The 15,263-nt window shown below is 36.7% G+C and overlaps 1 protein-coding gene across 3 annotated transcripts in view; it reads left to right on the top strand.

Annotated features, from left to right (window-relative positions):
- The window catches only part of LOC306880190 (transcription regulator protein BACH2-like), a 96,339-nt gene that overhangs the window by 54,167 nt on the left and 26,909 nt on the right, over positions 1 to 15,263 (top strand). For all 3 annotated transcript variants that reach the window (XM_079433539.1, XM_079433540.1, XM_079433541.1), the window contains one exon: positions 12,522 to 12,776. In XM_079433539.1, the coding sequence (XP_079289665.1) occupies positions 12,522 to 12,776 (255 nt within the window). The remainder of the gene's footprint in view (positions 1 to 12,521; positions 12,777 to 15,263) is intronic.

Raw genomic sequence — 15,263 nt, 5'->3', positions numbered from 1 at the left:
AGAGGCTTTAATTAGTTCTCAAGTAGATTTATTGGGGATGAAACTCTCCTGTGATACCAGGCAAGGGCAGGATAGGAGTTAAGTGTTCTGTGAATGAGCCATCATTAGCTGTATAATAATGATAAGGGTGATGTGAGCCGCCCAGTGAAAGAAGGTGAGGAGGAATGAGGGTGAAAAATGAATGGCTAGGGTTGAAACTCCAGGTCAGGCTGATAAAACAATCAAAACAGTGTGTTTTTGCATTTATAAAAGCTAGAAAAAAGACATTGCGTTGAAACAGAGCTTTTTAGAAGTTTTACTACCTTGATGAAGTATGCTGCTTAAATTTAGCAAAGTACTAAAAACTACATGGACAGATGGTATTAATATATACACTAACTTTCAAAAGTTTTTTTTTTTTTTTTTTAGCACCAAAGGCTGCATTTGTTTGATTAAACATGCGTTGAAAGCAGTAATATTGTGTAATATTATTGTAGTATAAAATAACTATTTTCTATTTAAATATATTGAATATATATATATATATTATTTTTGTGATGGCAAATTTGAATTTTCAGTCTTTATCGTCACATGATCCTTCCGAAATCAAGCCGATTTGGTAATCAATAAACATTTCTTATTATTATCGATGCTAAAACAGTTGTTCGGCTTTTTTGTGGAAACAATCATTCATTTTTTTCAAGATTCTTTGATAAATAGAAAGTTTGAAAGAACAGCATTTATTTGAAATATAACCTTTTGTAACATGAATGCATTTACTGTCACTTTTGAGTAATTTATTGCATCCTTGCTAAATAAAAGTATTAATTTCTTAAAAAAAAAAAAACAACTTCACTGCCCCAACTTTTTTAACTGTAATTTGTATAAGTAGCCTAAATAAATTGGTTAAATAAAGACGACAGTGACAAAATGTTTGAATATTATTTTGCATGTTAAAAAAGCAAGAAAAATCAGTATTTGTGCAAACGTACTTTGCGCTTTTTGAACTCACTATTTATTATACTGTATTGTATTCTATTTATTATAATTGGATACACAGACAGTACAGAGCAATATCTTGGATGTGCGCTCAGATCATCACATATCAAACGCTTGGCACCCACACATGAAATCTAGACTTCAGCTTCTGCATAAATGATGAAGTTGAAACGAATTTAGAGGGAAAGTGGAAATTTTCTGTTCTTGTCAGTAATAAGAAGTGAGTTGGTAAAGTCTCTTGACCTTTAAGAAAGAAAAAGGTGCATTCCTCTTAAGCGCGTAGGAGAGCCACACAGAGAAATGATAGACTGATTATGTTTGGCACTAATGAAGCATGATTATGTATCCTGGATATGCAGTTAGCATTGAGAATAGTAATTGCATTCCATTAGGAACATCGCTCTGAAAGTATATGTGTATATATATATATATATGTATGTATATATATATGTATATATATGTATGTATATATATATATATATATATGTATATGTATATATATATATATATATATGTATATGTGTGTGTTCTCCCCTTTGTATTATTTAATCCATAATAGAAAATGGATATGTACTGTTAGCCAGTAATTATGGCAAAATAATAACAAATAAATGAATAAATAAAGTGGTTTTGTATTATTCTTAAGGGCATTTTGCTATAACGACTACCTGAATGTATAGTTTCCTGCTAATTACAAGGCTTCTTGCCAAATGAATAAATAAAAAGGATATGAATTATGTATTTGAAAAATTATTTTAATGTGAGACCTGAGAAAGAGGCTGTCGAGCAATCTAAGAAATCAGCTGCCTGGGATGGTTATGCAGTTATACAAATATTTGACCACAGAATTCTGTGACTAAACAGACTAGGTGGATGGTGTGCATACACAGAATATTACAAAATCTTACAAAAATCTTTACAAAATGTACATATTGCACATAATGCTTGCTTTTTAAATCTTGTATTGTTTTGTGATATTTCCCAGAGGCTAAAGTTAATCATGTAATTATTTCATCCAGCACCAGTTTTCCCTTAGTCAGTAGAAGTATGATTAAAAAACATGACAAAATCCACATTCATTCAAAGCATAATTAAAAACATCTGGCAGAGACTGTAAACAGGTCTCCTGATGATGCATTTGCGAATGTGTTTGTTGTATGATTTTCATTCATTGAATGTCTGGCAACCCTGCAGTCCCATGCGATTATAGCAGAAAATAAAACACCTGTAGAAGAAATGTTTAATTCTTTAAATCCATCCAATAAAGTGTATCATACATGTGGCGCAGTATAAACAAAAAACCCTTAGTAAGCCAAACTCTGCCAGAGGCTTGTTTACTCCAACCGCACCCAATAATAATTTCTTTTCTCAGATTAATGCGCTTTGCCTAACACTAAATAAGCTTATTAGTTCTTCATTTGATCTTAATCAAAGAGACCTACAGGATCAATAGTAATGAGTGGAATGAATGCGCAATGCACACTTAGATTGTCATTTTGGAAACACCCACAAGCCTTTGATGTTGTTTTTTGCACCAGTTTTGCATGCACAGCTGGAAAGAGCAATTGCCACTAAGGAGGCAAATGGATGATCTCCTTCAGACAAACACACTCGGTGCCCGGAGAGAACTAGAATGGCATTCCTTTGAGGGACTGAAGTACCATTTACCTTTATTACTGTAGTCAAGTGTGTGTTTGATGGAAAAAAATCCATCTTCTGTCAACTAAGTAATAATCGAAAACAACAACAACCCGTGGCTTGTGAGAAGGTCCAGAGAGGGCTTTTCCCACATTGCTGCGTGTGAATTTAAATGAGAATCTGTAGCCGGTGGGTAATTGTTTCAACAAAGCAGAGGAATTATACTCATTCCAGGCGCTTGTCTCTACACATTACCCTCTATAACAAGAGCTGTTTACTAGAATTCCTACCCAATTAGGATAAATAATTCTAGCAGAGCTGTTAGAGTCCAGTGCGGTAACAGTTGAGACCGTCCTCTGTCTGCTCTGAATGTCCATTATTGTCATTCAGGCCCACTGAGACAGAACCATTAAAAGGGCTCCATTAGTGAGTGTGCACTTTTGCCAGCGTATGCGCATGTGGAATAGTAGGATTAGTCATAGAGGCTGATGATTAATACCCAGCAGAGCTGGAATGTAATGAGCCATTAAGTCTGTTTCAGTGTCAGAGGGTTGAAGGAAATGTACTACTGCATGGAAGTCTCAGATCACAAGCCTGTACGAGATTGCGTGTGTGTGCACGTTTGTCTTTTTGTGTGTTTGTCCATGTGTGTACTCTGATTGCACAAGGTAAATAGGCTTTTAACAGTTAATAGCCGATAATTAGCTAGCAAACCTGTCAAACTGCAGGTTTGGTTGATTGGTGTTATCACATGTAAAACCGCTAGTTCATCAGATCATTTGCTGAAATGAGAGAGTTCAACGTAAATCTATATCGTGCTAGGATTTAGCGTGAGGATTAGCATAAAGCAAATCAGTTGCTTTTAACACTTCCTCTGCAGTAATGGTAAAATGAGTGTTGGTAATGATGATGCAATCTGCTATGCTAGTAACTACCGCTAATGTTGGCTACATTAGTGAAATGAGTCTGTTGAGTGACCAGCAATTTGAGAAAGGTGTCATGGCACGTGCCTTATATTAAAAAAAAAAAATGTGGATGCTAACACTTTCACTGTAAAACCATCACAAATCAATGTAAAATATAATTGTTAAAGTAAAATAAATAGGCCTAATTATTTATTCTTGTGATGCCAACACTGAAGTCTTCAGTGTCACATGATCCTTCAGAAATCATTCTAATGTTTTAATTTTGCCTTGTTGAATAAATGTATTAATTTCTTTAAAAAAACCTTACTAAACTTTTAAATGGTAGTGTACATATTTAAAACCAAGTTGAGATTTCATGCAAAAAAAGCTGTTCCTGAATTTATTTACTGCTGTTTAATACATCACATTGATCCTTTTAGCAGCTGTGATTCATATTTTGAATAAATTACGCAGATAAAGTAAACAATATGACAAGAATGCTCTCTTTAATAATCACTGAATGTTACTCAGTCTGTCAGTGTAGCTGTTTATACTGCACAATAAATATCTTATTTACACCGTGTTTGCATCTTGTTGATTTATAGTGGAAACATTCTTTGCACGTTTTTCGTAGGACGACAGTAGATCTAAATCAATGCTGTAACCGATACTTTCCATGATTAATTCATGACTAATTGTAATCTTGATCATTTTTCTGATTGATTGTGTTACCCTTGTAGTAACAGTCTGTGGTATCAAGTGTATTTAGAGCTCTCTCTGTGTGGAAACTATCATTTTTGTAAGAGGTGTGTATGGAGATAGTCACAGGTGAGCCCTGTTGACGTAGCAGCACAGGCGGCTTTATTCTGTCAGAAGTGTTCTGCTCAGCAACAGAGAGTGTCTGTGGAGATGTCATAGCTTCAAATCATTCCACACCTAGCATGCACCTCTATCAGGACTGAATTTGAGCTAATGTTAGCTGAGGTATTTAAACTAGTTTAAAAGTTGACAGGCATTGAAACACCCAGCTCTGCTTTGTTGGCATAGTGTAGCTGTAAAGAAGGCCTCTCATGGTTTTATTTAGTTTTAGGGTCTCCAATGAGTTCATCTGAAATCTGAAGCCAAGTGAAGAATGCTTGAGTGCTAATTATAAGGACATTAGGTCAGTGTCCTTTATATCAGGAAAATTACTGCTTTGTTCAGAGTGGTCAAAAGCCAGAAAGAGAATGAAAGACACAAATAGACTAAGAAGAAAGGCTTCAGTTAAAGATAAAATTTTATCATGTAGATAAGAGATGCATTCTTCAGCACCTTAAAACTGAAGTATATAATGATGTCTGACTTGCGAATTTAATTGTTCTTCTGCAATACAACCTCGTTGAAAAAAACCTACATAGTCTATACCCACATTTTTCCAAATTTCAAAAAATACATAAAATTCATTGTAGTGTAGGAAAAAAACTTTTATTCTTTTGAACACAAAATATGACTGCAGGGGATAGATTTATTGATTAATAAGGACTTATTTTTGCGTGATTCTTTGCACAATGTATTATGACCTGAAAACACTTTTACCGCAGTATGAGATTTGTAAACTAATACATATTTGCATTTACATCATCACACAACCAGTTCCATATCTATGGCATTTCTGATGTAGTAAACTTGCTCAGCAGCTCACCTGGTACAGTTTTGCATTTGCAATGCAGAGCACATGAGTCCTGTGAAAAACACTCGATAAATAAGCTCAAAGACTTGCAGAAGCAAGCTAAAAATGGCATTGGTTTGCATTTTTGTCTCATGTTTGCTTTAGTTAAGTTTAGGGTTAGGGTAGAGTTTATTATAGGTGGTATATTATTTTCAAATGCATTCAAATTGCTTTTAACACCAACCAATGCAAGACCATTAAAACCATTCTCTGGTGAGCGCCACTCATCAGATATTTATTTTCCGGAGTGCCAAGATATGTACAACCAATGTAATAAAACACTGCCAGATTCACATTCTGTGCCAGATCAAACTGAACAAACGTTGAGCATGGCTGACTAGACATTTCACTTTGAAAGGGTTGCAAAACATGATTGGCAATGATTGCCATAGGTATGTTTCTCCAACAAGCTTGGGCTGTTCTTTTGAGTGAATCAGCTGAAACTGTTCACCACACAATTCATTCACAAATCAGGTTCTCAAGTCAGCACAGATCTCAAGTCGGGTGTGTCTCACTCGTACTGGAATGTGAAGCTGCGGGCTCTTTGAACGCCCCCTGGTGGCTGGCTGCAGTTCAGATCATAAACCCCACCCTCTTCATGTATACGAATGGGACTTGAGTCATAACAAAAAAAATTAATTACACTTCCAATATAATTTTCCAAAATATGATTTTGGTCATTGAAGATAGTTGTTATCATGCTGATATATGTTCAATTGTTCGTTTTTGTGCTAAGTATGATTTTAGCTAGTAATTTGATGCTATAAAAACGGGGCGTGTCGTTATGGTTGATTGGGTCTGCGGGAGTTTGGGCGGGAGTTTGATTCCGCGGCTCCACCTCACGACTCTACTGCGCAGACTCTGGCTCCAAACGAATCTCTACTGCGCAGACTCGGGCTCCAAATGACGTCATTTACTCACGATGGCAGCGGCCATACTGAGATGTTTTGGCTTCACTTTTCTATAATGGAAGGAAGCGGAGACGCGCCATCTTTTTTTATAGTCTATGTCTCAAGTTAAACACACAGTTCTGCTTTCCATCAGAACACTTTGAGGAGACAGTTCAGTTTGAACATGTTGTTTATGCCAGTAATGAACTGAGTCTGCACTGCTTATTAAAAAGTTGGATGTACAATCATTTGTCTTTGTCTTGGGGGTATTCGTCTCAGAAAGTGAGGCTTAATACTCAGTCTAATCGACTGGTTTTAGATTAGTCTCAGTGCTCTGGTAGTCTTCCAGCCCCTGGAGCAGGCAAAAGTAGAACGCCAGCGACAGCTGTCGGAAACTCATCACGGAGCCCTGCTTTTGATGTGTGTGGGAGTGTTCCTCGCAAAACCAGTTAGCTGCCACGGTTAACAAGATTGAGAAAGGCCTGCGGAATAAAAAGAAGGGAACGGAGAGAAAGAATGAGACTGAACGCAAACCCCTTGCATCCCTCAGCAGTTCTAATCGGTAACACGGTCGAGAGTAGTCATTTGTGGTGAGTTTGTGCGCATGCATCATCCTTTTGTGCACAAAATGCACACATCTGAAAATCCCAGCATGGAAAGAAAGCACATTCCAATTTTGAAATAGTGTGTTTGGCATCTTATGAACCTTGCAACCACATCTGGAAACATTATTCTTGGAAGACAGGTCATTATCCACCAAAGGCAGCATAGAAAACATATTTAGACCGAGGAAAGGAAACAAAATGAAAAACAATAATTGAAGTGACCAGTTGGACTGTTGCTGTAAATGTCTGGGAATGTAGGACATAAACTTGCTTATACTTAGGTACAGTTCAGTCAAATCTCACAGTTGGAATCAGTGTTTCTTGCACTACTTTTCAGCAGTGGCAATCCCCCGCTGCTGAGACATGACAAAAGAACTCATAATTTACCTGAGATGTGAATGTGCATTTTGCAGTCTGTATTGAATGTGATGCAATAAAAAGATCATGTGCTGTGTAATAATGCAGAGAATAAGTATATTTTAATGGAGCCGTCCTCATGGACTGCACTGTCAACAACATGCAACACAACCAGCGCATTCTGATTCAACAACAACTCTTATGAACCGGTTCTTTAATTGTGAATCAAAAACAAACTAAACTTGTTGCACTGAATATTTCTGATTAGCTAAAAAGAACCAGTTCATAAGAATAATAATTTCATCAGAATCAGACTGAACAGCTTGTGCTGTAAGTTTCCTCATGTACTGATTCTTATTAACTGCATGGTTCTTTTTTAGCAAAGAAAAAGATACAGCACAGTAAATAGCTATGTTTCAATCACCCCATTTTTATGCGCATCTTGAAGTATCGCATCAGAAACGAGTGATGGAAACGCCAAATTTAGAATAAAAATCCCTTAAGTCGCAAAAACGTTTTTACCCTCGCTTGAGGGTTAATGGGAATAATGTGAGATGGAAACACATTTGCCGAATAAATTCCTTCATGAGCATCAAAAATATCATGTAACTTTGCGCTATGGGACGGCAAAACCTGACTAACCAGTGGACCGATCTTGTTCCTGTCACGGTGCACACAGCAGGGAGGAACAAGAAACACAGACAAGGATGTAACTCAAAATAACAGTCTTCACTGAGGACATCAAGGCAGGGCAAGACAAGGCAAGGCTGACACACAGGAACACCGGGGAGTAACGAGTAGACCAGAAGAAATCAAACTGAACAGACAGGACTATAAATACACAGGATAATCACAGATAACGAGACAAACACAGCTGGACAAGAATTAACTAATAATCACACTTGACGAGGACAGGAAATAAACCAAATATGGACACAAGAGGCGGGAACACATGACACACACCACAGATGACTGACAGTTCCACAGCATCTGATATGCTGTTATGGTCATTATGAAATCCCCGAGCAAAGTCTGTCGTCATAGTATTTCTGAATAATTGCCTCCCAGAACTGTTACACGGCTGCGTTCCCAAACAACAGGCATCACTGAAAGCAATGGCTGCGTTTGTTTTGTTTTGTCTGCTCAGGTGCAAGTAATTTATTTTATATGAAAATTATTATGTTCAGTGCCTTCTCCTAATTTTCTTAGTGATGTATAGTGTCGGTTTATAAGGAAGTTCCGATTTTGTTCTCTTTGACTCGTTGGGTGGAAAAGGTGCCTATTCGCAAATGTTAAATGCGATATTGCAGTTTTGCACATAAGTTAAATTCGCAGCTGTGGATGGAAACCTGGCTAATGTAACCTGGCGTATTACACAAAGATCCTAACTTTAAAATCTTATCTGTTTGGTAACCATGGTAATTTCAGTTAGGACCACATTTAGGACAAAAGCTGCTACAGAACAGCATTTCCTAAGTGCGTTATCCTATCTTAACTACAGATAGGAAAGGGGTATTACAGAAACCTCCTAACTTGACAAAAAATCCTAAAAACTCTTAACTTTAGGACAACCCCACAGCTGTCTTAACTTCAAAATTATTTGAAAGCTAACAGAAAAACCGCTTACAGTTGCACTGTCCAACAATGGCATTACATTTATTAATAATTATTATTAATTATTAATAAGAACGGAGATGTTTAATGGTAGAAAGACTGTTGGAGGACCCTGAAGATGTGTTACATTTTGATGACAAAACACGTAGACTGCTGCGCATGATATTACAGTTAGCACAGGAACTGCAACCACCATTACAGAGACAAAAGCAAACAAACATAAAGCATCATGAAGTGACTAATGCCTTACGTTTTTTTGCAAAAGGCGATTTTCAAAGTGAAGTAGCTTCTATTATTTTGTTTACCTCATCAGCAGCTCGGGCAGTGTTGGTTGCTTGGTAACAGACCTGAGAGTGGATTGTCGAGCTTGATAATGCCACTTAAGATTTCCTAACTAGAGATAAGAAACGATTTTGTAAGATTGGATTTGCTTCTGTAAGACGAATTTGCGAAAAATCCTAATTTAACACATCACATCTCAACTTAAGACCTAAGATAAGAAACGTTCTGTAATACGCCCCCTGATTCCCAAATTAATGGCTCTTGTGCAGGGGCTCTTTGTGGCAGACAAACTCATTAAATAAATGTAATAAAATGATCAAAAACAAAAATGATTCTTTGCTACATAAGGATGTGATTGGTGCTTTGCACAGATGCATTACAGCCACTCTCTGCCTATCGTTGTCTTTTGTTTTCTTCCTTTTGATGCTAACCACAGTGTCCCTCCCACACACATGCATATATACGCACACACACTCACACACTGCAGTATAGGATCTCTGAACCCACATGCTGTGTGGTTTTATTTTCTCTGAGAGTAAGTGAGAAAGATAAGAAAAAGAGAAAGAAAGACAGGGAGGCGTCGGGCCCACTGATTCCATTCTCTTGGTTGAGGAGTTTCCATTTGCACACACAGCCATTTCCAGTGACCAAGGACGACTTTCCGTTTTTGTTTTAATTTGGGCAGCAGTAAACCGTCAGCATTCATCAAGGCTCACAGCTTCTACAGGCTCGCTCTGATTGAAGGAGCCTTTCGACGGTATCCACCGCATGCAACCTGCTTCGAATGGAGTCCAGCTTTGAGGGCTTGCGCCTGTCTGCATCGTCTGTGTGGAGTACACCAACTGCCTTTTTTGCCCAGTCAGGAGTTAAATCAAGATGACAAGGGTAAGAAATTTCAGGCCTGTGTCTCTGCGGGTCAGAGTTTGCCTAAGGTGCAGTCAGTGGTGGTTGTGGGAGCAGGGAGGAGTGCTGGCTGCACAACCCTCACCGCAGCAGGGCAGACAGGGGCAGCCCTGGCTTCGGGAGGGATGGAAAGAGCAGCGTTGGCTGCCACTGGAGCTCTGTAGGAATTGTTTAGTCATGCACCGATCATTCCGTGAGCAGAAGTTGGCCCCGGACAACTTAAATAGCTTAGTGTGTTGTGGAAAAGACTGTTGGCAGAGAGTGAAAGTAGAGATTGTGTAGTTTCAAAAGCAGTTTAAATCTGCCTGATTCAGAGCTTAAGCATCCTCTCTTTCTGTGTGTCTTTTCATGCTGTGCTTAACCTTGGTTTATCAGCTTTTTAAACCCCAGGCTAAAGGCACTTTAACCCTGGGCAATGTAACATTCACACTTGTTCTTTCTTGAAAGCTTCTGACGATGTGCTGCAAATCTGTGTCACAAAGTACCATGGCTTTTTGGAAAAGGTAGCATGAATACCATGTTTTTTTAACATGTACTGTGTTATTCTTGGAAGTACCTTGGAGCACCATGAATTTTAGTACCATGGTATACATCAAAGCGTCTATTATATTATATTATACTTTATTATATTATTTAATATTATAACATAAAAAGTGTCCAAAAAAGAGCCACCATAATTTTGGTGCCAAATATAAACCAGTGTTATTTTGCTATTATTTACATTTATGAATTATTTGAATTAGCTTTTATTTTTATATTGTCAGTGTATTTTCATGTGTTTTTGTTATTTTTTAAAAACCATGTAAAGTTATATTTTCAGCGAGATGTTATAAACTACACAGTGCTAATCTTATTAATTATGCATGCACTTTTCATCAAACCGTTTACATACTATTTAGTTTCAACACCTGAAATAAAAATTTAAATGTTAAATGGTGTGACAACACAAACTATAGTAAAAATGTTGTAAATTATTAATATATATATATTTTTTTAATTATATATTGTATTTGTGTTTAGTAATATAGGTCATGTGCCCATGGCAAGCTGGATTCATCTTAAGCTATTGACCTTATACTGGAGTTTAGCTCGTCCCTGGTTAACAATTTCAAGTGTGAAAAGCCCATCTCTCTTTCCGTTCTTTTTCCGTTCTTTTTAAATGAACAGATTTGCCTGGCCTGTTATATGTTCAGAGAACATATGCACACCTTGCCAATATTCCAAATAAAATTCCTTAAGAGGATCATAAGGTTATGCTTTATGCTGAGGTCTGCTCCTGACTCGCCATATTCAATCTGCACTTATTCAAATCAGCAGCAGGGCTGAATGCTAATTTGAGGTTAGTGATATTCACTTGGCAGCCAGAAGGCAGCCCATCCAGCGAGAATCCCTGATGAGATTAAACGTGTCGGAGTCATTGAGAGGAGCGATTGTCAAAGGGTTCTGATACAGGACGTGGGGTACGGGGGTAGGACACATTTGTGTACACAGAGTTGATCCAGAATCCAGAGACACTTAAGCCCCTAATCACACATGCACTGGTTGAGCCGCTTTGATGGGTGAAATAAGGGGAAAGGAAAAGGAATAAGAGCTCAAGGTAATCTTTGTGACTGGATGTCTGAAGATCACATGCACCAATGTGCTCCTCCTACGTAAGAACCGATAGCAGAGACCCCACTGTTTTGACAATTAAATCACCTTCCCCAGCTAATCTACCACTGTGTGTGTGCACATAGGATCATTGTTTAAAGTGTGAATGCGTACCTGCTTACATGGGGGTGTATGTTAAATGAGTGAGTGTGAATACTGCGACTGCAGCTGATCCCCGCTCTGGTCGTGTGGGAGGGTTTGGGGCTTTGTTTGTGCTGTTTCTGCTTTGCTTTGTCTGTGGTTGTGTGTTTACGTGCTGTAGGTGGAATCTTTGAGGAGGTGGTCACGGTGAGATTGTTCAACCTTGTATCCAGATGCAAAACAATGTTGGACGTTTTTGTTGAAGTTTCTGTTTATTAATATCTCACACACAATTAAATGATTTGCATGTTCGTACTAAACAGTAGGTCATCATATTCTTAGTACATTATATTATTCACAGCATATCATATTTTAGTCACATTTTATTTCGTAAATCACACGTGTGGCCACTTCACTCCTTGTCCTATCTAGATTGTCGATATCATTTAGGATCATGATGCAGTCTAATCTTAACTTAAGATTTAAAACAGGAAGCTTCTGTGATAAGGCCTCATTAAGGTAAAAAAAAAGAAAGATTCTGAGATTGTTAGAAGATGCACAAATTGTGACTTACAAGCAGAAAGAAACACTGCTTCCAGAAGATCAGAAAAGTGTTTGCAAAGGAAACACAAGCACTTCCATTGTTATTACAGTATTACTTCAGGAGCACACCTGGCTTTGATTTCACTTATATCAGATAAAACAATTGTCCTTGCTATTTTAACCATTTTGCTGTTGTTCTGTAACCCCTTTCCTTTCCTAGCTAATTTTATTTCCTCTCCAAACTTAATTGCACTTACATTTGGGGTTTAGAGAGTGTTCATTTTGGACCAGGTTTGTGATGCACTTCTGCTATCACCTGGATGACATAAGTTGACCTGTCTATGTCTGTCTGTCTGTTTCTGTACAGGGTGTGAGCGGTATGTCCGTGGATGAGAAGTCTGAAGCTCCCATGTACGTGTATGAGTCGACGGTGCACTGTACCAACATCCTGCTGGAACTGAATGAGCAGCGGAAGCAAGGCCTGCTCTGTGATGTGACCGTGCTGGTGGAGGGGAAGGAGTTCCGCGCACACAGGGCTGTACTAGCGGCCTGCAGCGAGTACTTCCTACAAGGATTTGTCACCCAAAGTGACAATGAACTGGTTCTCAGCATGCCAGAGGAGGTATGGCTAAACACATTATTATCATGCACATTAATGGTCCAATAAATTACTGAGAGTTTGCCAGGTCACTGGTGAATACACTACCATTCAAAAGTTTTGGGTCAGGAATATTTTTTAAGTAATATTTTTATTTAGCAAGGATGCTTTAAATTGTTTAAAAGTGACAGAAATAAATTTATAATGTTAAAAAAAAAACTAAATTTCTATTCATCAAAGAATCCTAAAAAATGTATCAAGGTTTCCTTAAAAAATATTAAGCAGCACATCTGTTTTCAGCATGGATAATACCGTAATTAGATTGATTTAAAAAAAAAAAGTAAAAAGTTATTTTACAGTATTAGTTTTACTGTAATTTTACTGTATTTTTAATAACGTAAATTAGACTACTTTTAAATTATATTGTATGTTTTAGGTGGGCCTCACAACACATCTTTTCAAGTATTGCTAGTAAAAATAGTATAAAATTCCTGACATGGTTTTTCATGCATCACTTTTCTAGTACTAACGTCATGCTGTACAGTAAAGCATGACTATAATCACCACTCATCACCTGTCTACCTACCATATGGCAGTGGCCATTATTTTACTCATTTTTATGAGCAATAGCCGTGTCTCTATAACACACACTCATACACCTACATGAGCAGTAGTTTGTTTTCTCTCACAGCCCAAAATGCACATTTAATGAACTAGCATCTGTTTCATTAACCCTCCATCTCTGCTCTCCGGTTCATGGATCTAAAATTAAGATGCAAAGTTTCACGAAAGCAAAGCATTAGCATAACAAATGGATGCATTTATTATGGTTTCTATAACGTAGCTGAGTAAGAACATTGTGTGATTTTAATGAGACGTACTTGATTCATTTCCTGCTTTTAGATTATGAAGTAGCAATTTAGTGTTTTAATGACATGTTTAAAGTTCATATCAACTGAACAAAAACAAGGCAGAGATTTCAATGAAGGTAAAGTTGGCAAGTTAGTAAGCATCAAGCAAGCAATATATGTAGCTATTATTAAACAAAGCAAAACTATCAAGTTTTGTTTTTCTAATACTTAAACAAGACTTGGTTTTGACAATTTTAGATTTGAAAATTGTCTGAAGTGATAAGCATTATTACTTTTTATTAATGCTGTCAAACGATTAATTGCGATTAATCGCATCCCAAATAAAAGTGTTTGTTTACATAATATATGTATGTGTGCTGTATATATTTATTATGTATATATAAATACACACATAAAGTATATATTTTGAAAATATGTACATGTATTTACATGTCTATATTTATATTCATATAATTTATATTATAAATAAATATATTCAATTTATAAGCATCTCCTATTTTTCTGAAATATATACATGCATGTGTGTGTGTTTATATATACATAATAAATATACACAGTACACACACATATATTATGTAAACAAAAACTTTTATTTTGGATGTGATTAATCGCGATTAATCGTTTGACAGCACTACTTTTTATTTTAGCACATTAATGGATGTGGGAATTAAATATTATAGAGGGCAACAGTTGGGTTCTGGAAGTTAAAAAAGATAAGTTTTTAGCATAGGGAAATTTTTAACAATATTTTTTAACAATAAATGAACAGACTTAAGGTCATTGCACACTGAGTCTGAAATGTTTGTGTATTCCTCATCCTTTCCTATCAAAATGCATGCTACGGATGTGAAAATGTAGAAAAACGAACCTGATCCAAAACATTTTATGACGGACGAAAGTTTCGGAGGCAGTGTGTAAAGGTGATTGACACAACATCAGGTCATATTTATTTTTTAACGTGCAAAAATTTCGGCTGTGTGCTATGACCTTTACTGTGGCACACAAGGTTGTTGAAGCCGCCCGTCCACATTTTTTAAAATGTATTTTTTTTTACATAATCATCTTCAGCATATAGGAAATTGCAGGTGAAAAACTACATTTCTCATGGTTCTGCACTGAAATCTCCAGCAATAAGAATTAAAGCAGTCACATCATGCCAGTACAACACTTTAGCATCTTTCTGCCCACTCCCATAAAAAACTGAATTTCCCTATGGTCTTTGTATGCATATTGCAATAGACGTAAATTACATGGTTTCATTTTATGTAATTGCTACCTTCGAATCAATACGTTTTTAATTCATTCAGAATTTTATTATTTTTAATTCGGTTATCATTATATTAGGGATTATAGTTTTTAACCTCATTAAAACCATCTTTTTGTCCACTTTTTGAGTACATTTGTGCTTTAAATTAAAGTTTGTAATGTTGTGATTGACCTTATTGATGATTGGTTTGGTTTTTGGCTTATAATAATTTCACAAAGACTTTTTAAAACTCCTTTGGGACAAATGAATGAGAAAAATACTTCAGAAACCAATACTTCTGCACTCTTTAGGTGTGATAAAGTATGATTATGATGTGAGTTTCAATGGAACTGAACAATTAAAATTGTAGTCTAAGGGCATGCCAAGATTTTG

This window comes from Barbus barbus (genome assembly GCF_936440315.1).
Source record: "Barbus barbus genome assembly, chromosome: 14".
In the NCBI taxonomy this organism is placed as follows: Eukaryota; Metazoa; Chordata; class Actinopteri; order Cypriniformes; family Cyprinidae; genus Barbus; species Barbus barbus.
Note: the sequence above shows the minus strand (reverse complement) of the source record. Positions and strands in the feature narration are given on the sequence as shown.